The sequence below is a fragment of the Xyrauchen texanus genome, chromosome 33, assembly GCF_025860055.1.
Source record: "Xyrauchen texanus isolate HMW12.3.18 chromosome 33, RBS_HiC_50CHRs, whole genome shotgun sequence".
NCBI lineage: Eukaryota > Metazoa > Chordata > Actinopteri > Cypriniformes > Catostomidae > Xyrauchen > Xyrauchen texanus.
This window is the reverse complement of record NC_068308.1, coordinates 6,573,215-6,601,029: the sequence shown is the minus strand read 5'-3', so window position 1 is coordinate 6,601,029 and position 27,815 is coordinate 6,573,215. Positions and strand designations below refer to the sequence as shown.

At 38.7% G+C, this 27,815-nt stretch overlaps 1 protein-coding gene across 2 annotated transcripts in view; it reads right to left on the bottom strand.

The window, feature by feature from the left end:
• The window catches only part of adam8b (ADAM metallopeptidase domain 8b), a 30,278-nt gene extending 2,725 nt beyond the window's left edge, over positions 1–27,553 (bottom strand). The window contains exons 1-22 of one of the 2 annotated variants that reach the window (XM_052102506.1): positions 27,383–27,553; positions 21,290–21,387; positions 21,015–21,121; positions 20,647–20,725; positions 18,386–18,462; positions 18,072–18,255; positions 17,893–17,955; positions 17,085–17,156; positions 16,468–16,637; positions 15,846–15,927; positions 15,589–15,731; positions 14,690–14,867; positions 12,348–12,437; positions 11,995–12,190; positions 10,118–10,220; positions 9,488–9,659; positions 9,322–9,402; positions 9,131–9,215; positions 8,915–9,026; positions 5,256–5,412; positions 5,101–5,142; positions 4,382–4,456 (exon numbers count right to left, since the gene is read on the bottom strand). In XM_052102506.1, the coding sequence (XP_051958466.1) occupies positions 4,382–4,456; positions 5,101–5,142; positions 5,256–5,412; positions 8,915–9,026; positions 9,131–9,215; positions 9,322–9,402; positions 9,488–9,659; positions 10,118–10,220; positions 11,995–12,190; positions 12,348–12,437; positions 14,690–14,867; positions 15,589–15,731; positions 15,846–15,927; positions 16,468–16,637; positions 17,085–17,156; positions 17,893–17,955; positions 18,072–18,255; positions 18,386–18,462; positions 20,647–20,725; positions 21,015–21,121; positions 21,290–21,387; positions 27,383–27,434 (2,418 nt within the window). In that variant the 5' untranslated portion in view covers positions 27,435–27,553. Of the gene's footprint in view, positions 1–4,381; positions 4,457–5,100; positions 5,143–5,255; positions 5,413–8,914; positions 9,027–9,130; positions 9,216–9,321; positions 9,403–9,487; positions 9,660–10,117; positions 10,221–11,994; positions 12,191–12,347; positions 12,438–14,689; positions 14,868–15,588; positions 15,732–15,845; positions 15,928–16,467; positions 16,638–17,084; positions 17,157–17,892; positions 17,956–18,071; positions 18,256–18,385; positions 18,463–20,646; positions 20,726–21,014; positions 21,122–21,289; positions 21,388–27,382 lie in introns of those variants that run through there. The other variant, XR_007968468.1, reaches the window with a different exon arrangement.
• Positions 27,554–27,815: the final 262 nt, after the last annotated feature.

Below are 27,815 nucleotides of genomic sequence, written 5' to 3'. Positions count from 1 at the left end.
TTTCTGAGTAACAATATTGAACAGAGACTTCGCAAATGTCAAATTAAATTGTCTCAACATTTTTTTTTTGGTGACCGGAGAATAACATCTGTAGAAGCCTATCTGTGCGTCTCATGCTGGTATCTTTGGCAAGGAGACATTGTACTGTACCTCTGAGCACAAAACCAGTGCATCCCACATCATCACAGTGGAGGACATAACGACACTGAAGCAAGGCGGACACCTCGTGAACTGAAGCACGTTGCCATGTTCGATTGTAAGCAGTACCCAACTGAGATGCTCGGAAGACCATGCCATGCGCCCATGTAATGGGCCAGAGGACACAGAGGCTCATCTTTGTCCACCAGGATCTTAACTTCTTCGAATCCAAACCAAACAGTTCTGTGAACTCTGGTCCCCGGTGCATGGTACTCAAAGTGGTGGTACTTTATGGTGCTGTAAAGCACAAATTTACACTTAGGCCAAGGCCACTGGGACCAAACTACTGGCTTGGTCTCCATTTTCTTAGGAGCCAGAGCGCCAGGCGCACTGAGCTTTGCTGGGCACTGCCCCAAGGAAGCGTGCGAGTGAGTCATTTACACCACAGAGCCACCTCAACTCGGCAAGATGTGCTTGTACACCTACAACTGCTTTTTATCTGCTCAGTGAAAGTACTCACAGTGTAACCAAATAGGCCCTAATATGACACCAAGGCATCGAGCAACACAGCTTTGTCTTTATCATGTATCTCTGTCAAGTTGAGCAAGAAATTATGCTCTACGGAAACCAGGCTACTCATAGACAAGCCGATGGCTTCAGTGGTGATCTTAGTAGCTCGGAAAGGCAGATCATTGGTGATTCGAAGCTCTTTAAACAACTCTGGGTCCAGGCCGTTCTCATCCATATCCTTCAGCATGTCTTCCTTGGAATGGCAGGTTTGGACCAGCTGGTCATGCATCTCGGGGAAAAATGGTTCTGGATGGTGGGCCGTGAGTACAGGGTGGAAAACATTTGTGAACTGGCATCTTGAATGTGCTTTACAGATAATAAAACACACAACATAATCACAATGCAAAATATTTTGAAACACGGAAGTGATAAAGTATATGCTTTTTGTCAGAGCACATGCTTGGATGTAGAAAGTAATCCATTCGCTGTTAAGGTGTGTAGTTTCAATGACGTAGCAAAGATTCAAGTGTCCAGAGCATGAGAGATGAAATCGTGACCCCGAAGAGAAAAATTCAGATGAACTTGTACTGTGCTCTGGTTTATATGCCTGAGATGACACGCACATCAGGGACTGAGCATCAAGCACCATCTGTCAATAGATTGGTGTGATTCTAAAGGGCTTCAGAGATCGTCAATCCTAGGAAGAGTTTCCCATAGCATCACCTACTGACCTGGCAGGCCTGCACAATACAGTATATCGCATTTATCAAAAATGTACATATCGTGATGCGCATATTGCAAGGGCTTGCATTAAAACTTTAAAAAGTAATGTTTATGGCTATGCAGATTGCAGAGAATGGACTGGGCACATGATTTTCACTCGGTGTGTGTGCGTGCAGAGTGCACAGATGTAGATCCAAAGCACGAGACAAGCACAAGATATTCCCCATTCATTTTCTCCATGTCATTTCAACATTAACAGATTGGGCAATTACATAAGAGTTGACATATTTTTGTAAGTTGTATTGTATCTTTCACCATACCCTCTGATATTCATTCATGTTTTTTTGTCCTATATGTCGGAGAGAGAGAGAGAGAGAGAGAGAGCGTTTAACCCTGCTCCATTTGAATGGGTAGCTACTGCGATCTGTCACACGTAGCATTAAAGAGCATCAAAACAACATTTATTTTAGAATTTTTTGATAAAATTGAGACTAAAAATGTGTTGCTCCAAAAACGAATTCTGACTCAAATGATAGGAGCACGTCACATTTGTGGGTAGGCAGCTAATGGTAAAACCTATATTGTGCACAGTCCATTTGCCATTTTGAACAAAAGGCAACTATTACTGTGACCTCTGCGATATAAATCCTTTTTTTCCTCCTAATAAACTTCCTCCATATCAAGTAGCCCTACTACCGATGAAGCGTTGAAGTGACTTACTTGAAAGGGAACTTTGAACATTGCACCGTGTCTCGCCATTTTCTCAGCGTCTCATGCAGGAGCGCCATGCTGTGTCTAGCGTTTGTTTGTGCAAGGACGCGTTCAGTGTAAACAGCCCCTAACAAATTGTTTGCTGAGGCTTAGATTAATTAAAACATCGCTGTCTTAACTCTCTTATACAGTATTTGTGAGTCATGAGAATAAGAGGGATTGTGAAACAAATCTGATGATGTCTATAGGAAACCTAATGGTCAAAAATAAAGTGCATTAAAATCAATGCTATATTCACAATGTTGCTAAACTGCCCTAAACTCTGTGGGGCCAGCAGTTTGTAAAAAGATTCCGCTTAAAATGTAAAAGTCCCTGAATACATAAATAGTCATGTGGTGCCATTTGAAAGTTAAGAATCTGAACTTTTCACAGAACTCAATTACTTTTGCATTTAGGTTGTTGTACTATAGTCCATTTTTATCTTGTCTGTGAGCTGTCAGATGTCCAGAACAAAATATGCAATCCATCAGAAAAAGCATGATAAACAGTGTTTAACAATAAACAATAATGTAATACAAAATTGCAAAGCTGAGGATCTTATTTTTCCAAAGACACCTAAATAAAGCTTCTAGTCTAGAGCCAGATATTTTCTACAAAATAGTTGGAAAGGTGCATGAGATCACAAAACATACAGAATGCTTATGGATATCGCAATGGATGGTGATGGTTTTTCTAGTACATCTAGTAGAATGACCAAACACTTTTTGCAGGGACAAACAGAGCCTTAATGACATGCTTTCAATGAAAGGATGAAAAAGTTTCATACTAATAAACTAATAAATAATATACTTATTGTGGAGTCGAGGGCATGGTTGAGCATTCGTCTTTGGGTTCTCACATTAGATGAATTGCTGGCAATTGCTTGTTTATGTTTTCGCAATGAAAGAAGGGGGAAATAAAAGGGGCAAATCCTCAGTGTGTGCAGAGAGAGCCCAGCTAAGAAGATGTTGGTGTGTTGGACGCTGCCATTAAATTGAAGCTTCACTGTCATGCTCTAAGCAAACATGTTTTATTTTATATCAATAAAAAGTGACAATCCTGAGTTGGAATCACCGTCTCCCACTTCCTCATTTCATTTAACCTGTTACACTTATATTTATAAATTATTGGAATCTTTTTTTTAAAGAGGGGGGGTTTGTACAATGAGACCAAAATTTTTGCAGCAGAGTGTAAGGGGTTAATTTTATTGTCAGTAATCAGTGTGAATTGTAAGTATTCAATAAACCACCCAGTCCTGTGTCAAAGAAGACTAAAGCCTGGTTTATACTCGATGCAGTCACTGTTCACGAGGGTCTGCGTGCACAAAGTGACATCTGCCATCTAGTAATTGCTTGTTTCTGTGTTCGCAATGAGAGATGGGGGAAATAAAATGGGCCATTCCTCAGAGTGTGCAGAGAGAGCCCAGCTGAGAAGCTGTTGATGTGTTGGCCGCTGCCATTAAATTGAAGCTTCATCATTGCACTCCAAGTGGACGTAATTTATTTTGTATCAAAATATATTGTTTCACGTGCTCGTGCAGATGGCAATTCTTTTAACGTTTTGCACAGTGCTCACGCACTGCTTCGCTCCCATTGAATGAATTAGAGGAAAAGGGAAGGGCAGATGTGCCTGTGCTTTTGAGGCAGATTAAACTATGACAAATAATATTCTCACCGTGAATTTACCTGGTTCTCCCTAGTTGTTCTTGTGTAGAAAGACAAGCAAGCCTATTTATCCACCTTTTGTACACTAAATAAAAAGTTCTAAACAATACACTAAGGCTTGGTTTAATTAAAATTGAATTGAACAACTGTATTTTTGTTCTGTGTAAAACAGTGTAAATATTTTTTTTTACAAGTTTTATTAAATTGTTTAAATGTAAAGTTCATTCAAATATTTTTCTAGTAAATTAGTGCTTGCGTTTAGCCACAGACAAACAGTGTAAAAAGCCTATAAATGGTTCTTTATTGAAGTGTTTTTGACTTGTTCACCTCTTTCAAATGACCAGCGATCAAAAACTATTTATTATCAAAGCTGCCTAGGTAAATGAAAAATTTGCTGTCCTTTTTGGCATATCGCTGTCCCCTTCGTGATATCACGAGAACGATTTGCGGCCCGTTCAGCATAACATGGCAGCCCATTTCGTGGCCGGCCCACCGGGAAAAGTCACGGTTCTCCCGATGGCCAGTCTCGAGTATAGAAGTATAAACAAGGCTTGACTGTGCAGTTGACACATTTAGAGAAAACACAAGGAACTAACTTGATCTGACTTCAAGGATCTTGCTACTACAATTGGTTTCGCTGGAGGAACTGGAGGAGGAGTTGACTTGATTCCCTGCAATTACACAGAATATTTTAGAATTTATTTTTTGATTTTTAAAATGCATTAACTACAAAAAAAAAAAAATTATTATTATAAGAAAAACAACTGTAACAAGGAAAATGTTTGTGCTTACGTACTGTTAAATGGTGTCACGTTGTAGTCCAACAGGATCTCATTAGTATTCATACATATTCATATTTTAAGTGTGGTTCTATCATATGTACATATATTGCATAGTCACTAAAATGAACTATATTAAGGTTGGAAATAAATATACTGTATTTATAAGTCCCATCTGGATGTAATTTATACATAAAAATGGCATTAAAAAGGTCTTTCCTGGATAAAATGTCATCATTGTCTGATAAATAAATGTCCCGCTATGGGGGGTTCACCTGCAGAGGTGTCCCCGGAACCTGTAGCAAAGTTTCCAGTAATTTCAGTTCTGATCAGTCATGAGAGGATTTGTAAAGATTTGCACATCGCTAAAACTATACATACGTAAAAACACTTTGATAATTGATTACACCTCTATGAATACTAATTCAAACAATGAAGAAGGAAAATGTTTTTGAAAGTGCTCTGAAATTCCATAAATGGCTTTTGTTTTGACCAGAAAAAAAAAGACAAATAGATATATATAATACATGTCTTACATCTGGAGCCTTCTGTAGCTGTGGTGGTGACTGTTTAGAGGGCTGCAAGCAAAGAATGACAAAAAAATTATAAGAATGAATATGTTTTCAGCAGAAAGACAAAAATACTTATTTCTTTTCTGTCTTGAAAGGATATTATGGGTAAAACTATAAACCGGGAGAGCAGGATGGGTTGGAGCCACTCTTGTGGTTAGAGGGAGGCAGGGTTGAGTTACTGTGGTCTCCATGAATATAGGCAGGCTGATCTGAGGGCGGTCTCTCTTGGCAGTGCTGTTTTCATCAAGAAGGGTCTGTCCTGAAGATGCAGTTTTCCTGTAAACAAGCAAACACATGTGAAACCATCAGAGTAGTAAGTACTTATTTTACTTTGTAAAAGCACCCTTTTTCAAACAAGTGGTTCCCACAACGTTTGACTGATGAATTTTCATTACTTTTACATTCATTCAATCAGGATTTTTCATTTTAAAGTGATTGCACTAACAAAAAGCAATTCCTAGACAATTAAGGCTGAAGTGTGTAAGTTTTCTGTGTTAAAATGATTTCTCCTATACCAGCTTACTATATAGAGAAAACTTAAGGCTCCACAAAGATTCTTCTGGTTGTTTTAAGCGACCCGTCTGGTCCGACACAAAAACATTGGCTCAACAAAAATACCAATGACGTGAGTTGTGTCAGGATTATCATTTGTTCAATCAACAACAGACAGGGGTTTATTCTAAAAGGTTTAATTTTGCAATTTATTTGATGGCGCTAGTACAAAATTACACCCTTCAGCTTTAAATATTTTAGAGATGAGCATAACTAGAAAATCTTATATAAAATTTCCATTATGTTACCTTTACATTTTAAGACTTTATAAAATGAATAGTTCTCCCCAAAATGAAATTGTCATTATTTACTCACTCCTGCCAATCTCTAAAAAGGACAAAAAGTAATAAAAAAGTATCATAAAAGCAATCTATACAACTCATGCACTACATTACAAGTCTTCTGAAGTCATATGATACACATGAGACCAAAATGTATGTTATATTAAAAATGTATGTTATGTTAAAATAAAGTTATGTTGATATAGGACATGTTTTACTGTGGATATAGATACTTTTCTACCTGTTTCCTCAAGCATCTTCACAAGGTCCTTTGCTATTGTTCTGGGATTGATTTGCACTTTTTGCACCAATTCAGTACACCTCCTATCAGAAGCTAATTGGCTAATAGTTTAAAGGCTTGACAAGATTTTCTGGAATTTTACAAGCTTCTTATAGGCACAGTTAACTTAGTGTATGTAAAGTTCTTGCTTGTGATATAGTCAATTGAAAGTGAAACAATTTGTCTGTAAACAATTGTTGGAAAAATGTATTGTGTCATGCACAAAGTAGATGTCCTAAACGACTTGCCAAAACTACAGTTTGCTAATATTAAATCTGTGGAGTTGTTACATTTTTTTTAATGACTTCAACCTAAGTGTTTCTAAACTTCTGACTTCATCTGTATATATACATACACTACCGGTACATACACTTGACTGATATTTTCTCATGATCAAATCTTTTGATCGGAAGGTGTATGCTTTAATGTTTGAAATTAGTTTTGTAGACAAAAATATAATTGTGCCACCATATTAATTTATTTAATTATGAAACTAAAATTTCATAAAGAAAAACATTTTTGAAATTGATGCCTTGGACAAAATAATAAAGTAAAGCAGCCAATAAGTGCCCAACATAGATGGGAACTCTTTAAATACTGTTTAAAAAGCATCCCAGGGTGATACCTCAAGAAGTTGGTTGAGAAAATGTCAAGCGTACATGTCTGTAAATTTTAGGCAAAGGGTGTCCACTTTGAAGATGCTAAAATATAACACAATTTTGATTTATTTTGGAATTTGTTTAGTCACAACATAATTCCCATAGTTCAATTTATGTTATTCCATAGTTTTGATGACTTTACTATTATTCTAAAATGTGAAAAAAAATTGTATTCCCCTATATATATATATATGTATTGTAATCAACATTACACCACAAATGCTGCTGCTTAAAGCTTTCTGAATATGCCCCTGTCTGACTGCCATTGGTCAAACAAAGAGATAATCATGCCCCCAACTCACGCCATTGGTTGAGTAACATTGTTAGGGAGGGTCTAAGCGTGTCAAACAAACAGAGCCATTTTATAGCGCAACAGAAACACAGTGTGTACAGTTTTCGAGAAAATTCAGAATGGCTTACTAATAGTAGTTTCTGCATATTTAAGCTGGGATAGGAGAAAGTATTTTAACACAGAAAAAGTTACATACATCAGCTTTAACTCATATTGAACCTGGAATATTCCTTTACCAACGAAAACCAATGTGAGATAAAAAAAAAGCAATTGCTTAAGCAAGCACATCATTTTACGGTGCTTCTGTGACTATCAGCTCACAGGTCCTTTGCATCGCAAATAAATCAGAAGAGTTACTGCACGCAATTTGATCAAGAGGAACAAGCTTATAAATGTTATATTTAAGCAATGTTCAGCAGTGCTGAGGTATTGCAATATAGCACGATACGAGTGTGATATTGCTTTTATACAACAGTTCAATGAAAAAGTAAATTTATCATAAGAGCCATAAAAACGCATTTGTGCATGGATCTACTTTCTTACGCGATGGATCAGAATCTGCCTTCAAAACAAATTATGCGTCCAAACCTCCGTTAGTAATTAAAAAATTCCACTTCAGAAATAGTATCACGGCTTGTGCTGTTTCTAATAAGTTATTGGATAAACATGGAGGTGTGTGAGAGTGAGAGTGTGAGAGAGAGAGAGAGAGAGAGAGAGAGAGAGAGAGAGAGAGAGGGAGAGAGAGAGAGAGAGAGATATGGAGCATCTGCAATCACCTGTTGCCACTCCCAAGCAGAGATGCTGTCTGTTTCTGAAGGTCAGCTTTCTCAGTGGAAAAATAGAGTCCAAGTGGAGTATTTCTCCCTAATTCGCGGTAGCCGGTGCAGAGTCGATCACTATAGAAACCGCAATGTCCTTCGCCATTTTAAATAGCACCCATTGTGTAATTAATCAGTCTGTTGTGACTCTCAGCTGTGATGAGCCGTAATGCTGAAGTTGTTCGTTTAAAGCTGTTTAAAGCTATTTCCTAACATTAGTAGGAGTAATACAAGCAATCACGAAGAGTTTTATGTAAACTCTAGCTGATGTGGATTCACTTCATGTCACCTACCTGGCTCATATTACACAAACAAATTATCATTTGCCACTACCTGCTGGCTAACATATGTAATGTAAAAAAAAAAAGACAAACAGAAGCTCTTAACAGCACTGCTCTTACATTTTAGTTTAGAATGGCACGAACACAAGCGGAGTGCTACACACACAGTGAAGCGTAGGAGTGTTGATGGTGTCAGACCATCAGTGCTGGAACGTCTCTCGTCCAATCAGATTCGAGGACCGGAACTAACTGTTGTATGTTCCCTTACAAGTCATGCGCTATAGTAACACATTTTAAACTGTAAAAATTGTGTAAGAAACGGAGCGAAAAGTGTTTATAAAAATTATAATCTGCCCTTTTACAAGTAATTTGTGTGAAAGGGATTAAAAGTCGTTGTTTTAGCACCTCTAGTGTCACAATAAGCACATAAAAATGTAGGTAACGTGTTTCTATGAGACTACCCTGAAAACATTATACGGGTTGAGGGTGTGTAAATGACAGAATTTTCATTTTTGGGTGAACTACCCCATAATCTCCATGATTTTCCAGTCCAAAATTTTTAAATTGACCAATATTCAGTGTTGTCTGACAAATTGGGCAGGTCGAACAACTCACGTCTGCTGCCCGATGACTTTTCTCTTTTTACAATAAACCACTAATCCGATTATTACAGCAAGCAGAACTATTGCAACTGCTGCTAAGTAGCCAATAATCTTCACTCCTCCTCCTAAAACATTGGAAAAAGAGTAGAATTTGTCAAAATAATATGATACTACAGGTTTCCAATTTATCACTGGCCAGAAAAAATTGAGCAATCTTGTGTCTGTTTACCGGAAGGCAATTCAGAGAATGTGACATCACAGTAAGGAGGTGCCCAACCAGCCTCACAGTGGCATTGTTTTTTCTGATTGCAAATCTGCAAAAAAGATTAATAATAACATTCCAACCATGGCTTTTCATGTTATGAATAATAAATATGAAATTTTGCTGTTGGTTGCAATGAAATGGAGATTTGCTCTCACCCCTCTACCATTGCATTTTAATGAGCAGTCTTCATCACTGCCATAAACACTCAGGTCTTGGCACATATATTCATAGCAAACCTGTTGAAATATAACCAAATAATGTAATACTTGTCCCTGCATGTCAGAAATACCTGCAGTCTAAACAGCATTCTCACATGCTTACCTTATTGTGTCCACATTTTGTTCCATTGGGCACCATGCTGAGGGCATCCTCCTCTGTTTGGTCCCCGGCAATGCTGCATATTTGTCCCATGCGTGTTACTATGACAGCTTTCTGACCTGTAATCGGGTAGATATTTCCTCCCATGCAAAATATCTTTCCACAAAACATGTTTCTGTTTGAGGACAAAAGACAACATATGTCAACATAACCAGACCAAAATTATCCAGTGTGATCTCATATGTATTCATAGATATTTGTAACAAACAATAAATGTACGTTTAAATGTATTTACATCATCTAAAATTTTAACTTTTGTGTGTACAACTTTAAACATTTACAAATTCAATATTCTATAAACCTTAAATAATTTGTTAACATGTGTATGTCACAAATAAAATTGTTTATGTTTTAGATAACAATACATTGATATTGTACGTTTCAGTTTCTATCCAAACATCCAAAAATACATGTGAACCACACTTTAAATATAAATACCTACAAATACTAATGAGATCACATTGATTTACCATTTTATTTTTTAAACTGAATGCTATGACAAATATTGAAGTTGGAAGAAGTCAATCTGTGAGCGATTTTTCAGAAATTTGATTTAAAAATATTTGAACATACTCTTCTGTACAGGCTCTGTAGCGGTCTTTGGTCTTTCCACAGTGAGAATCATTTTTTCCAAATGTGTTTTGATAAAAACATGCTTTAGAAGCCACTGAGGCACCTGATGAAATAATCAGAGAAAGGATATTGAAACATACTTTGTTAATATTAGCCATAATGGACTATCAGGATACTACAATATATCTAGACCAGAAGTGCCCAAGATATCTAGAATGTTAAATATCTAGACCTGTGTGTGATTCCAAATCGTACAATGTGAAATATGTTTTGACTGATTAAAACTGCAGCGTTGACCTACAGCCAATAAGAGAGCAGATACATATGCAATATGTGACCTTTTGTTATCAGTGAAAACCACACATGAAGTCCTATGTTTTTGCTACATATTGTGATATATCAGATTTATGAATGGGTTTATCCATCCATCCATCCATCGTCAACCGCTTATCCTGTGTACAGGGTCGCGGGGGGCTGGAGCCTATCCCAGCTAACATTGGGCGAAAGGCGGGGGACACCCTGGACAGGTCGCCAGTCCATCGCAGATGAATGGGTTTAACCAGAAAAAATAATTAAACGTCAAATGTAACTGAAATATAAATTATTCACTGTCTTAGCTCAGTTAGGATCACTATTTTATTTTAAGAATGTTAAATGTAAGAATAATAGTAGAGAGAATTTTTTTATTTCAGCTTTTCATCACATTTCCAGTGGGTCAGAAGTTTACATACACTTTGTTAATATTTGGATGCATTGCCTTTTTAATTGTTTAACGTGGGTGAAACATTTTAGGTAGCCTTTCACAAGCTTCTCACAATAAGTTGGTGGAATTTTGGCCCATTCCTCAAGACAGATCTGGTGTAACGGAGTCAGGTTTGTAGGCCTCCTTGCTCGCACATGCTTTTTCAGTTCTACCTGAGGTCAGGGCTTTGTGATGACCACTCCAATACCTTGACTTTGTTGTCCTTAAGCCATTTTGCCACAACTTTGGAGGTATGCTTGTGGTCATTGTCCATTTGGAAAACCCATTTGTGAAAGAGCTTTAACTTCCTGGCTGATGTCTTCATATGTTGCTTCAATATATCCATATAATATTCCTTCCTCATGATGCCATCAATTTTGTGAAGTGCACCAGTCCCTCCTGCCACAAAGCAGCAGCCTTTTTCCTCCAAACATAACAATGGTCATTGTGGCCAAACAGTTACATTTTTGTTTCATCAGACCAGAGGACATTTCTCCAAAAAGTAAGATATTTGTCCCCATGTGCACTTGCAAACTGTAGTCTGGCTTTTTTATGGTGGTTCTGGAGCAGTGGCTTCTTCCTCGCTGAGTAGCCTTTTAGGTTATGTCGATATAGGACTTGTTTTACAGTGGATATAGATACTTGACCACCTCTTACCTCCGGCATCTTCACAGGGTCCTTTGCTGTTGTTTTGGATTGAGTTTCACTTTTTGCACTAAACTACATTAATCCCTAGGAGACAGAATGCATCTCCTTCTTGAGCAGAATGATGGCTGTGTGGTCCCATGGTGTTTATACTTGCACACTATTGTTTGTACAGATGAACGTGGTACCTTCAGGCATTTGGAAATTGCTCAGAAGGATGAACCAGACTTGTGTCTGTCCACAATTTTCTTTCTGATGTCTGATTTCTTTTGATTTTCCCATGATGTCAAGCAAAGAGTAGCTGAGGTTGAAGATAGGCCTTAAAATACATCCAAAGGTACACCTCCACTTGGCTCCAATTAGCCTATCAGAAGCTTTGCTTATATGAAATCTGTGCAGTGACTTTAAAAAGTGTATGTAAACATCTGACTTCGACTGTAAAAGAACAGTAAGTTGAAAAGGTTTAAGACTTGAATATACGCATGACTACCTGTTCCCCAAAGTCTTTGGCAGTGTTGGAGGTGAGTAGGGCATTGACCATTGTAACAGTAACCCTGGCCTGAACTGCAGGGTTTTCCATTCATGTTAAAATCATTGTCTGGACACTGCTCTGACAGACCTGTGCAGTATTCCGCAAGGTCACACTCATTTACAGATTCCCGACACAAACTTCCAGCAGTTTTGATCTGGAATGACAGAGAGAGAGAATATTATTGTGAATAAGCATAATGTAGTGTCAGCCAGTCTACTCATTATCTAGAATTACAGTTATCATCAAAACAATTAAAGCAAATTCAATTAAATGCTCTAAAGTGAGATGACAAAGTGACTCTCAGACATTACCTGGCAATTCTCACAGCAATCCCCTTGAGCACAGTGTGAGCCTTCAGTGAGCCGACATGTTGCAGCATTACAGCATTGATTTTCACATTCCTTACACAAAGACACAAGACGGTAACTTTAGTCATTACTGGGAAACCAGATGTGACTCATAAAAGAAGGATAATTTAGATGCTAGCCTAGATTGAGTACCAAAGCTACATTAAAGGGATTGTTCATCCAAAAATTACAATTCAGTCATCATTTACTCACCCGCATTTTGTTCCAAATCCATATGACTTTCTTTGTTCCATGGAAAACAAATGGTAATTTTAGGCAGAAGGTATGGAGAAAAGATGCAATATAAAGAATGGTGACTGAGGCTACCATTCTGCCTAACATCTCCTTTTGTGTTCCACAAAAGAAAGTCATACAGGTTTGAAATGACATGAGGGTATGATGACAAAATTAGAATGTTTGGGTAAACATAAACTCTCCATTCTAAGCATGCGAAGAGTCTAGTCTAGTTGTCCATCACCCAACAAGTCGAGTAGTGAGGTCAACTAGATTATCTCGATTTTTGCCTATTTTTGGTTTTAGCTTTAACATTTTAGTTCTGGTGCAGAATGTAGAGACGATAACAATACATTTCAAGACAACAACCATTGGACTTAAAATCACAGCTTTGAGCAACATTCCCATTATTATGCATAATCCAAAGGTTTTTGAGGACTGTGCAATTAAAGGTTTCTTAACTCTGTTGGGGTCAGACAAAATGTGACAGGACCAACTCACCACCATAATCATACCCTAGATTTAATTCTGTCATATGGAATTGATGTTGATAATATAACAATTCTACCACAGAGCGATGATGCGATCTCAGATCATGTCTCTTGTATGCTGCACTTGGCAATAGCACTCTTGATAGTGTCGCCTCCCTTTGATTAAAGAAAATTATAAATCCCGCACCATGGTACAATGATCACACTCATGTTTTCAAGAGACCAGCTCGGAAAATGGAGTGCAAGTGGAAGAGTATAAAATAAGAGATGTTTCGTGGTGCAAGGAAGGATAGTGTCTCTAGCTACAGAAAGGCTCTAAAAGCTGCTAAGTCTACATATTTTAACAAAATCATAGAAAAGAAGCACAAAAATCCTAGGTGTTTATTCAGTACTATGGATAAATTGGTAAGGAATAAAGCTTCGACTGAACCAGATATTCCATCGCAGCACAGTAGTAATGACTTTATGAATTTCTTGACTAATAAAATTAAACAATTAAAAAAGAAACAAAATTGGAATTATGCAAAAGTCCACCATAGCACCTCAGAAGACAGTGTACCATATAATTCCCTATGAGCACCTTCCTACCTTCACTGTCATAGGTTAAGAATAGCTAACAAAACCTTTTAAAACATAAAAAGCAACAACATGTACTGTATGTTAGACCCAATACCAACCAAGCTCTTAAAAGAGGGGTTTCCTGTAATATAAGCACCTCTTCTTAATATTATTAACTCCTCATTATCCTTGCGGCATGTCCAAAGAAACTTTAAGCTGGTTAATTGGTTAACATAAATAACCAATATTGGCATTATATTCATGCTGTTTAGCCAGAGGGGAACTGGCTCCCACAGTGAGCCTGGTTTCCCCCAAGGTTATTTTTCTCTTTTAACAAACATCTTATGGAGTTTTGTGTTCCTTGCCAAAGTCGCCTTTAGCCTGCTCACTTGGGGTCTTAATACAAATATTATCTATTTATTTATTTCATTATTTTAAGGCGCAATTTACAATCATGTTTTTTTTATCAAACCGCATAATTATGACTTTAAGACATTACAGATATTACAGCTTCTTTTTCTGTTAAAGCATCATTTTCTGCAAAGCTGCCTTGATATGATATGCCAAGTCTTGCGTTTTTTTCAGCATCTTGTAATTTCAACTGTTAAAAACACATCTCAAGGCACCTGCATTCTGCTCTATTCATGTCATTGTATCTAGCTTTTTTAGTGTAAGTACGTGTTTGGTGTGAACGATCCCTTAAAAGACTGCACAGCCTGCTTTTTTAAATGTTTCTCTATACCGTAGTGAAGCATCTAGCTCTTTGCATTTTAAGATGCTCTGTAAAATTTTAAATACTTCAACTTTTACAAAACAGTTTTGGGACTAATATGTTCTGTTCTGTTGCACTCTGTAAAGCGTCAAAAATGCCCCAAAATGCACCTAATCAGTGTGTGGTGGACATGATCATAAAACCAGCCTAATTATACAGGGATTCCTTAAGGCTGACTAGTTAACTAATCACTGAGACAACCCACTTACTATTTGATTGTGAAAATACTGTATGTAGTTTTTCTACTGTACCTCCACTTTCCCACAGTCACACTCCTCTCCGGGGTCTAGGAAAGCATTGCCGCACACAGGCCCACTGTACAGTCTGTGTGAGCTGGGGGTGTTTAGCAGGCAGCTGGGGTTAGCGTTTTCCAGAAACGCACTCAACTGCTGCAGACTGCAGTCACTGAACTGCTCTGGGAATAGATTGCTGGACAGACAGGGTCAGAACATGAGCTAATTTCCTGATAACGCACACTCTACTTGAAACTACTATGAGGCAAAGCAGCCTGTGGTTACCATTTATTGTTTTAAACAACAGTATAATCATCAATAAATACCTGCTGCTGTATCTGTCCAGTTAGACTTTACTTTGTGGCTTGTAAAATGCCTAACTATGAATGTATACTTATTATGACAAGAAAGTAACTCCTATCTGTAGGTTAGATGATATGTGTTACAGGCAGGGCTTGACATTAACACACGCCAACCCGCAAACTGTGGGTAAAAATCTGCAGTTGTGGGTAACTCCATCACTCTTACTAGACAGTTAGCTGGCGACAAGATATGGGCATGGCGAGCAACATTCGGGAGCAACTACCAACCAGAGTGAAGTCAGTAGAGCTCAAGTCATACTTCTATCAGATACTAGATTTGAGTGCACACAAGACGGAGGAGAATTTAAGTTAACGTGAGCGATTTCACCGCTTTATATAATTTATCTGTAACCACATACATGTTTATGATAGTAGATGTAAGAATTTGTCTTAATTCTGAATGAGTTTAATTAATGTGTTGATAAATCATTCATCAGCCACCAATAACGCCAGAGCGACAACAGTAGGTGTGCCCACTAGCAACATCAAGCAACAATGTCACTGGTGGTGTGAATGGGACTTATGTGTGTACTGAAAGAGTACATGCAGGTTTACCCCACACGCTCTGTCATGATGCAGATGGAGTTGAACATGGATGTGCCACAGGTGCAGTGAATTTCATCATGAGACATTCCCATGTTATGACCCATTTCATGAGCAATGGTGGACGCCAGACCCAGTGCATCCTGATTATGATCCTGAACAATAACAGGACACATTCCTCTAATTATAAAACATCTTATGTATATCTGAATATCTGATGTACAGTAATTCACTACCAGAATACCATAACTAACTTGAATTATGAATACCTGGTTAACACCTGCTGAATTTTCACTACACATTGCACATTTGTTTGCCAGCCCGACTGTGTCACCCCAAAAATCTATTCCACTGGAAGAAAAAATACAAAACAAAAAAAGTATACAGAATAACATAGAGTTAATTAGTAGTAAAATACAGTTTGATAAAAACATAAAGTGCATAAAGTTAGAGGTATTGTTCTCATTATTGCGCCCAAAATAACCAAATTTGCAATGTTATTTGTGCAATTTCTTTGTGTTGCCAGTGAAATCTCACCAGTAATCATTATGTAAAGTAATTAGTCAGTGACTAAATATATTAATGCATAGTGAATATGCTGCAAGCATGCAAATTGTAGGGTAAAGACTGTAAAGTGAACTTAAATTGAACTTTGTGTTAAAAAAACAAACAGTTTGTCCATTCATTGACATAATAAACTGAGGGTAATTATAGATCCTGCAAGAGCTTTTGCTAATAACATGTTTTTTTTATTACATTTTTATTCTGTATACAAGAAAAAAAAGTTATCACAAATAATACAATCATTTGTTCAATATACATTACTTGCAAGGTGGCAAAATCTACAACACAGTGTAGGTCTGATTAAGTCTGTAACTTTGTCATACTCACGTCACAAACTGAGCGTTGTCATGGTTCACTCGTTTAAGCAGATTGTTCTTTCTCCATTCAAGGAAGTGGCTGAGAGTTTCATCTGAACTCTCACTCACCACAATGTGATCCTGATCTGTCCACACCTCTAAACCCACCAGCATAACATGGATATTCAGGGGCCGATACAACTGAAGTTAATAAAGACAAGTGTTCAATATGTTATTTTACACAGCTCTCTGGAATACTTGATTGTGACTGGTCAATCGTGACATTCTGAAATCAAATAAATTTGTATAATGACTGATAAACTGAATAATTGACTTTTGACCTAAGCAACTGGTTTCCTTGTATCAATCCACAGTCTCTTTCTTCCTGCATTATAAAATAATTTCAAAATAATATTTCATGTTAATTTTTGCATTACCTTATTTAGTATGTAGCCCTGTTTAAGCCAGGCTGTCATCATTGCAAATAACCCCCTTTAGTTGTTGTTGTTTTTTGCAATAATGACCAGCACCCCACAATTTCTCTCTAAAATATGACCTTCTAATCATAAAAAAATAACAAAAAATGTTATACAAGAAAATATAATATTCGTAGGTTTGATTCCATTAAAATAAAATATATGAATTTACCTTGTCAACATGATTTGCAGCTTCCAGCATCCTACTTCTGATAAAGTCCATGTTAGACCTGTAGCTTTTATACTGTAAAAGTGAGATATGAAATGGCAAATTTAACTTTTAGCCTTTGAAAAGGCTGGTTCACCCAAGAATGAAAATGTCATAATTTCTCTCATGTTGATCCAAACTAGTATAACTTTCTTCTTTCTTCTCACTTGCAGATAAGCAGTTCGCTATGTATTTTAAGGTGCTTATTAAACCATGAAAGGCTGTGATTTAATTATATAAATATATAGTCTGCATGTGCTGCATGCTTCAAGGTTAATGAGTGCTCTGCTCTCTGTACACAGAAAGCGTGTGTGATGCTAATAATCAGAGAATATTTATCCTTGAAAGGGATAAATGCGGTGTTAAGGGCGCAGCACATACAGACTGTTTATTTATTACATTAAATTGCAGCCTTTTGTGGTTTAATAATCACACTAGGACATATAACGATTAAAATTTTGATTATTTTTGTATTCATACATATATTTTAGCCCAAATATGTCAAATTCCATGACATTCTGTATTTTATTCTATTCTGTCCATGTTTTCTTTATAGCGGAAATCATAGGGCCCTAGGTCAAAATCAAATGTTCACTTCACTACAGCAATTTTTGTACATCTCATTTGCTGTTATTAAATTGTATTATGTATATATCAACATATTATCAGCCATTGCCGCCATGATCTCTAGATATCATAATGGCATTAGCAGCTGAATATCCCATATTAATCAACAACTAATAAATATATTTCAGAAAGCTCTAATTCTTACCTCAGTGTTATCCACCACCAGAAACATTTCCACAAATCTTGGAATGTCAAAACGTTTAAGAGTCTGGGAAGATAGTGTCAATTGTTTAGAGACATGTTCCACCAAAGAAAAAATGCTTGCTAATAGAAAATATATTTAACATGCAACAAATATGCTAAAACATGTTAAAATGTTATTACCCAGCTGCTGGATTTCAAGGGAGCAGCCACTGGTGGTTCATGGTCATAAATAGTGGTGTGTGATTCAGCATAAGATTTTCTCTTCCATCTTAGATGTTTCTGCTTATAGATTGCATGGTCTCCATCAATGTGATTGTTTAGTGGTTCAATCAGGTACACTTCATGATTCACCTTAACAAAACCTCTGTGGGCAGAAGACAGAATACACTTCAAAAATATAAAAACATGGCCACAAATACAACACTTGCTTAAGGAAAAGTAAAGTTATGTCTTGTTATTTTTTATGCTTATATGTGCGTGCCATTGTCTGATACCTGATTCCAGAACAGATTCCCACACTCACTGAGGAATCCTCCAAATCCTGAACATAGCCATGATAATAGCAATTGTCCTGATACAAGTTAAAAAAATTGCATAGTTGATACATGGTTGGTGATTTTTTATATTCCATACATAACTGACCAATTTACAAACATTTTAAAGGAGAACTGTATCATTTCTGTTCTTGTTTGTTTTCATCAAGTTTCCAAGCATTCGACTGATCACATTTAACAAAAATTCTAAACAAAATTCCAACCACTGCCCCCATTAGCCAAAGCTGGAAGTGTTGTTGAGGTGAAATATCCACAGGGTCGCACCAAATGCAAGTTGTATTTTTAGTTGTGAATGACGTAATACAGTCAATAAGAATGCATGTTTTATTTATTTTTTGTTATTATTCTCCACCCTAACCTAATTTTTATTTGAGAGAAAACATGCAGCCTCCGAATCATGCTTGTTTATTTGAATGTGATTACTTCCTTGTTTCCACAGAACCAGAACCCACCGATGTGTCTCATCATATCTTGAGGTGAATCAGATTACTTCATGTTTTCCATGGGACCAGATCCCATCCCTTGGTGTGAATTCGATTACTTCCTGGTTTCCACTGGACCAGATCCTGTGTCTCAGTGTGAACATGATTACTTCCTGGTTTGCACTGGACAAGATCTCGTATCTCAGTGTGAAAACTATAACTTCCTCTGTTTCCAAGGGATCAGAAATTGTGTCTCAGAGTGAACGCAATTACTTCCTGGTTTTCATGGGTTCAGAATCCATGTCTTGGAGATTGTTCTCAAAATGCACTATCTGTAACACCACAGGAAAAGTGGTGTGGTGTGGGGGATGGAACTTGTCAATAATTCTGCAGAATGGGGTCAATTTCAATAGGTTCAATGAACATTCGAAAGCAGCATGTTGATTTCCCATGCTGTTTTCACAATTTGATTTCTCTGAATCTAAGCATAGTTAAGACAAACCTGTAACAGACCAGATCATAGTCTAAGAGACCCGATTTTGGTCATAACCTTTAACAAAATGTGTAGTTACTGTGTTTTGTCTTTGAAGAGCAGCATTGGTTGGTCAAACCAATAGTCCCACCCCAAACTTACACCATCGGCTAAGCCGATACATTTTGTAAAGGTCGTCTTATATAAATGGCAAGCCAAAGCATATCATTTAAATAGTTTGTATTAGTAGTTATTAATGGATCAGACAGGTTTATAGATAAAGTTTTTATTTTTTAAATTATGTTTTATGCAGTGTATTGAGAAACAAAGTAAAAATAAAGTGCTTATATTTCATATTGTAAAGCATTTATGGAAGACACAATTTTACAGTTAAAATTTTTTTTAATGTGCAAAGTATTGAAAATCAAAACGAGTAACAATAATTCCCTTTTACAATTATTTTCACACAATAAAATAATTATAAAAATGTTACTTACATATTTTCTACAGCACAATACACTTCCAACAACCAGTATTGTATTAATAAATGAAAAGATGGGTAACATTTTAAGTTCTTTATTATTTTAAGTAGGCTATAACAGTCACTGCAACCAAAAACAATCAGTCTTCAGCTGAGTGAAAAGACAAAAACAGCTGTCGCAACCAGCACCAACATCTTTAAGTCTACGAGTGTCCCAACGTGTAATCCAAAGTCATCCACACACTCGCCTAGTCTACTGCCTAACATCTACTTGCACACTAGTGGCCAAACACTGGAAATACATAAGCCAAGTGGGTAAGTTAGGCAACACCAAAACAGCAAGTGGGGGGTACTGAGACCCCGAAGTCTAAATCGGAGTGTGCACGACTATACAAAATGAGGGCTTGCGGCACCAACGCACACTTCCGCCAATGCCGCAATGACATAATTTTTGTCACGGGCAACCTCGCAAACAAGCAGGTGCATCGAGTATAAACCAAGTTTTAGAGCTAAATGTAGGATATGTTCGGAATAGAATATTAACAAAAACATTTACGCAGCTCAGTATACACTGACAGCATGCATTTTGCAAAAATAAATATTTAAAACTTTAATAATATGTAGACATTGTTGGCACATGGTCATTATACTATATTAGGTTATCTGGATATTCTATGCATGCAGAAAATTAGAATACTACATACTGCAAGAAAATTGTAAGAGTAGTGTGGTACTTTGCTACTCTGAACATAGCTGCAGTTTTTTGGTCATTGAAGTTAAATTTTAGTAAGTGAATTTTAACTGTATACTATATAATGTAAGTTACCTTTATATGTGGATTGCTGCTCACAATTGATCCATCATCCTGATAGTATATTTCAGTATAATTATGTCCAATGAGTTGTCTAAACATAAAGAACAAAGTCAATATTAATTTTCTTTATAGTAAATAATGTATTTCAAACCATAGAGCATCATAAACAAGAAAAAATCCTGCACACCGCTGTGGCTTCCAAACAGCACTTTTCTTGTTTATTTTCATCAGTGTTTTTTCCCCATGCACCTGCTTATAATCTATCAGGTGTGCAGAATGTTTTAATTTTTTTGTTTCAAACATTGAGCATCAAAATATGTACGAACAGTGATCTTCAAGGAAAGTCTATGAAATAAAATGCACCCAAACATGACACTCACATGTTCTTTTCCAAATGTATTGTGTGATTTTTCCCTCCAAAGAATAATTGATATGTGAGTTGATCAGGATATATCTCATGGTTTTGTGATTCTTCATCAGACCGTACCTGCATACAACTCATGTGTTAATAATAATAAACAACACAACCCAATAGCTGCAAAACACATTAAACAACCCTACTAAGATTAAAAATGTAATGTTGAAACACCTAGTACAAGACAGATCTTGCAGCTGTAATGGTAAGATCCAGATGGTATGTAGAGATATATAGTACCTGTTTGGAGACACTCCTGCGAGCTCTTATACTCTGAGGTCTCACCACATAAAACTGCTGTACATGAGGTAATGTCCTTAAACTCTGTGCAACACATCCTGATGAATGAATGAGTGAATCAATACAAAACAATACAATATTCTTCACAAATGTCCATTAATAACCATATATACAGTGGGGTCCAAATGTATGAAACTACATTAAATTTCAGGGATATATATAGATATATAATATAATTTTTTTTATGCGTTTAAAAAAAAAATAAACAAAGAAAAGTTAAAAAAAGTTGAAAGGTTAAAAGAAGAAAAAATATTTGGGTAGTTGACATATCCTGATGTGTAAGGGATCTCCTCTTTGGGGTGCTGTTCCCCTCCAGACCAGCAGAGGGTGTTCGCCTTGGTCCTCCCGTGCTATGCTCCTCTCCACTCCTATAGATGGCATCAATGCCCCTAACCTGATTCAACTCTGCTCGTATTCCCTTCACCTGTGTATTGCCCTATATAAGTCTGTTTGTTGCTCACCAATGTGTTCAGTCTTGAGCCTACTTACTCTGTGCCTTGAGTTACCAGTTCTCTAGTGTTAGGAATAAAACTTGGATCTCGTTGTAGTCTAGAATACAACACTTCTACCCTCAAGAATTCCTCGGTCCCTTTCAGTGTAGCTAAATGTAGTCGGGAGTCTGCTATCTGAAGACTTCATGAAGGAAGTAGAAAGAACGCCAACACTTGCTTCTGTTCAATCTACTCAAAGTTTATTACAGCAAGCAAAATATTTATACCTTTCATAGAACAAAGAACAACCAACAGCCAATAGTGTAGTGATAGCAGGACTTGCGAGACAGCCAAGGACAATAAATGTTGACCGGAATAGTACGGGACCGGTAATCATATGAGATCAAGCAGTCCTAGATATTTGTTATGTCCGACTGAGATATTTAGCTCAAGGAAAGGAGTATGTGCTCGTTGGAGCACAGAACATTCCTAAAGAGGACAAGAGAAACTAACAGCATCTATGAAGGTCATGGACTCTTCACGCATGTGGTGTGATTCTGTTATTCGCACACATACATACAGAGTTAGATGTCAAACTAAAGACAGCATGTACAATTCTCACATCAAGTGTTTTGTCTTGTTATACCTTTTTGACCCTTGTGTCTATTTTTATTTCTCTGTTTAGTGAAAGCTTGACTTTCCTTGTTTATATTGTACTTTGCCTTTTTTCATCTAGTAAAGATTATATTTTTTGGAAGAAACGCTAGTTTCCTGACTCTTTGCTCATCTGACCTTGGGCTCAATTATCAGGGAGTAAGCTCCGTGGTAAGATGCCTAACACTAGAGCACTGCAGACCCAGGTTCGATCCCTGCCTCCAGCAGCCTCATCACAGCAAGGCCGAACTATGGAAGTGAGCCCAGCAGAAGAGCCTCCATCATTTGTAGAACAAATTATGTCAGCCCTCTCTGATCAAGCTGCAACCATTCTGAGGCATGAACAGATCTCTGTCAGAGATCCTTCACCTTCTGAGTCATCAGTCTCAAGCTGCCTCATCCTGAGACCCACCTCCTGATCTTTCACCAAGACTTATACTTTCTTTGCCATCAGAGCCCAGACTACCAGCCCCTAAACGTTTTGATGGCATTCCTGACAGATGTAGAGGCTTCATTACCCAGTGTACCCTGGCCTTCCAGCTCCAGCACAGCTGATTTCCCGCTGAAAGTAGTAAAGTGGCCTACATCATTACCCTTCTCACAGGCAAGGCTTTGGACTGGGCCTCACCGTTATGGGATCAGAAATCTCCATGACCATCGCCACAGGAGGTCAGATTGCGGGAGTCGGCCAACCCAATCAAACTACCTTTGTCCCCTAACGACCCCAAGGAACCCATGCAGCTGGGTAGAACCAGAATTTCCCAAGCGGCATGCAACCAACGGATGATGAACAGGTGCTGTCTCTATTGTGGCAAGTCGGGCCATTTTCTCCTTGCATGTCCTGAGTTGTCAGGAAAAGCCAACTCTCGCCCAGGAGGAGGGGGGCCAGGGCGAGAATAGGAACCAGCCCCTGCTCGGCAACCTCTGGTTTGACCATCCATGCCACTCTTACTCACGGCACTCAACATCATCAAGTTTGTGCCACTGTAGACTCTGGGGCCGCCGGGAGTTTTATGGATTTTGAGTTGGCCAAGAGACTATCTATTCTGCCTGTTACCTTCAAGAACCCCTTAACATTACAGCAGTTGATGGAAGCCCCCTGGGTTCCGAACAAGTCTGTCAATGTACCCCACCTCTCCAGCTAAGGGTGGGGCAACACCAGGAACAAATACAGTTCCTCTTGATTCATTCTCCTAAGCTCCCTCTAATTCTTGGTTTCCCATGGCTAACCGCTCACAACCCACACATTGACTGGTCCCGAGGGGTTGTTAGAACCTAGGGAACCGACTGTCGTGTCTCAAACATCACTTTCTGCAGCACCTCTAACCCACTAAGATAATTCCCAGAACTTTCACCCGATGTCCCCAGGTGGAGTAGTACTTCTGTTCCCAAGACCCTGTCCACGGAGGTCATGGCTCCTCTCAAGATGGAGCTGGCGAAGCCCAAATCTCTAATGCACATTCTAGAGTTATCCTGAGTACCCCTGGAGTATGCAGACCTCCACGAAGTCTTTAGTAAAGACAGAGCTGCCACACTGCCCCCTCATAGACCTTATGACTGCTCTATTGATCTGCTTCCTAGCACCTGCCCACCTCGTGGAAGACTCAACTCTCTCTCTGGCCCTGAAAGGTTGGCCATGGACAAGTATCTTAAAGAATCTCTGGACAGTGGATTCATCTGCCCTTCCACCTTGCCTGCTGGTGCCTGTATTGACTAACCAGGCCTAAATCGTATTACTGTCAAGAACCGGTACCCTCTCCCCCTCATGTCCACGGCTTTTGAGATCCTGCAGGGTGCCACCATCTTCACCAAACTTGACCTTCGAAATGCATACCACCTTGTTAGAATCTGTGAGGGAGATGAGTGGAAGACAGCATTCAACACCCCGACGGGTCACTACGAATACCAGGTAATGCCATTCAGCCAGGTAAATGCCCCAGCTGTCTTCCAGGCCTTTATTAATGATGCGCTCAGAGATGCTAAATAGGTTTTTATTTGTTTATCTAGACGACATCCTAATTTTCTCCCGCAACTACCAAGAACACTTTCAGCACGTTCGGCATGTCCTAGTACAGTTGCTGAAGCATAGGCTCTTTGTGAAGCTGGAGAAGAGCGAATTTCATGTCCCAGCAGTCTCATTCCTCAGTTTCTGCATGTCCAGGGGCAGTCTCCAGAAGGATCCTGGCAAGATTTGGGCAGTTTTGGATTGGCCCCGTGCAACCTCAGGTACAGGTACAGCTTTCTTGGCTTCTCCAATTTTTATATGAGGTTTATTCGAAACTTCAGTTCTGTTGCAGAGCCTTTGTCCGCACTCACCAAGAAGGCAACCAGGCAGTTCGTGTGGACCAGCAGAGCTAACTAGGCCTTCAACAAACTAAAGCGACTCTTCACATCTGCCCCCATCCTTACCCTTCATGATCCAGAGTTACCCTTTGTATTGGAGGTGGATGCCTCAGATGTGGGAGTAGGAGCTGTCCTGTCACAGAGGGGTAAGAGTGATAATAAGCTTCACCCGATTTTGTGTGGATTTCGTCACAGGCCTACCACAGTCTCAAGGACATACGGTAATTCTGGTGGTGGTGGACAGATTTTCTAAGACTTGTCGCCTCTTACCTTTGCCTAAGCTCCCCACAGCAAACCAAACTGCAGAAATGTTAATGAGGCTTGTCTTCAGGATCCACGGGTTCCCGCAGGATATGGTTTCCGACCGAGGCCCACAGTTTACGTCACAGTTCTGGAAGGCATTTGGTCGACTCATCGGATCTTCTACCAGTCTGTCTTCCGACTTCCACCCCCAGTCCAATGGCCAGGAGCCAGAGGTTTGAAGTTCCTGCTGTTACACAGCTGGTACACCAGTGCTAACGTTCCTGGCAAGAGCATGCGCTGCTTTACTGAGAGCCTCCCGACAACAACAGAGGCAGGCTAACCAACGCCGGAGGGTGGGACCCATGCTTCGCCCAGGGCAAAGTGTATGGCTGTCAACCCGAGATCTTCCTCTGCGAGTGGAGTCCCGAAAGCTGGCTCCAAGTTACATTGGCCCATTCAAGGTCCTCAAGAAGATCAACCCAGTTTCCTACCGACTGACCAGGTCCAAGAAGGTTCACCCCACTTTTCATGTTTCACACTTAAAACCTGTTGTTTGCTCCACTCTGTCTCCTGTTAGAAAGCCTGCCCCAGTACCTCATATCATTGATGGACAACCAGCGTACCCTGTCCGTAGACTGCTGGATTCTCGCCGGGTCCGGGACGACCCAATATCTGGTGGACTGGGAGGGCTATGGCCCGGAGGAGCTGACCTGGGTCCACGCTTGAGACATCCTCGGTCCATCTCATCGCAGAGTTTCACCAATCCCGAGGGAACTGACTGTAGAACGTCAGGAGCCGTTCCTAGGGGAGGGGATCTCCTCTTTGGGGTGCTGTTCCCCTCCAGACCAGCAGAGGGCGTTTGCCTTGGTCCTCCCATGCTATGCTCCTCCATTGTTGCCAACTTAGCGACTTTGTCGCTATTTTTAGCGACTTTTCAGACCCCTTTAGCGACATTTTTTCAAAAAAGCGACTAGCGACAAATCTAGCGACTTTTTGGACAAACCTTAGCAACTTTCCAAATTCCAAATATCGCCAGTACTGCAAGCGTGAGGTCTTACTTCCCCGCTGCGTCTGCTCTGTTCAGTGAGCGGCTGAGAGGAGCAGCACATTCCATTGACTGCACGCCAGCGGACATAGACATGAATGAGCTGCGCATGTGCACGCTGTGTTAGCAGGAACCAATCAGTGATCACATATCAGCTGCCTTCTCCTTTGTTTTAATTCAAAACATTTAATTTGACCGTTTTTCGGCTATATACTTATATAAAAACAGTATGAGCACGGTTTAGGGGAGATAACCGTTATTATAAACTGAAGTAGGCTACAGTACCGACAAATTAGGCAGAATGCAAATACGACGCGATGACGTCATTAATATGCTAATGACGCATGACGTCATCTGGCGACATTTAGCTACTTTTCGAGCAGGCTTTAGCTACTTTCCATTGAAAATAGTTGGCAACACTGTGCTCCTCTCCACTCCTGTAGATGGCACCAACGCCCCTAACCTGATTCAACTCTGCTCGTTAACCCTCATTTCCTTCACCTGTGTATTGCCCTATATAAGTCTGTTTGTTTCTCGCCAATGTGTTCAGTCTTGAGCCTACTCACCCTGTGCCTTGAGTTACCAGATCTCTAGCTCAGTGTTTTTTCTTTGTTATACCTTTTTGACCCTTGTGTCTATTTTTATTTCTCTGTATAGTGAAAGCTTGACTTTCCTTGTTTATTTTGTACTTTTCTTAAAAAAAAAAATTCGTCCCACCTCTGTTTTTCACATGGTGAGCAGTTAACTACCTATTTAACCCATAGAAAGCTGATATATGGCAGAAAAAGGCAAAACACATTAAATATATGGTTTTCTCTGAGTCACATACTATTTCGAAAAACTATAAAAATGGCCGTTTTCATCTAAAAAACACATTCGGTATATTTTCCCAAATACGAGTGGAATTTAAATATGTACAAGTATGCTCAAGAAAATGAACTATTGTTTTTAAATACAACGTATAAATAGTATGCTCATAAATGGAAATATTTCAAATTTCTGAAAGGGAAGATTCTTCTTCCTAAATCCCTAATCAAATCATCTAAGCAAATGACACATTGAGACACTGACATTAACTCCTTTTGTCTATTAAATCAGAAAAAATACTAGTGGCCTCACTCTTTTGAATCCCACTGTATGTTATATAATAGGCTAGATATAGGCGAATATATTTTAATAATTGTATAGGCGTAGCCTATCCAACATGCAGTTATGCATTTTAATGATTATAAAAACGAAACGGTTACATCTTTCAGTGTATATTGTATTAAGATGGAAATACTTATTCAAACAATTCAAAGAAAACCATGGACATACCCCAAAGACAAAGACAGCAAACTGCGCGAGCTGTGAACGCGGAACACAACATGATTCCTACATGTCAGACGAACTATGAGCCAAAAGTGAAACTTAAGGTCCGCCCAAGTGGACTGCTGCATTTTCTATCTATCAGAACAAACCAACGAAATAGAATAAGCCGCTAGAATGTCCATAAGCATGAAACAATAAATTCAAGTGGGCGGGCCTAGAGCCAGAGACGTAATAATTAATAATAATATAATGTGCATTTAAATTCAATGACAATTAAACTTTATCGGTGTCATTATTACGTTTAAATTGATTATAAAACCCACTAATCGGTAACTGGGTAAAAGGTTAACTACGACGCTGTCACGTGGTAACTGTTACTTTTCTCAGCAAATGAGAGGATGGGCCAATCATAATCGTTCATGAGTGCAATATAAGGCAG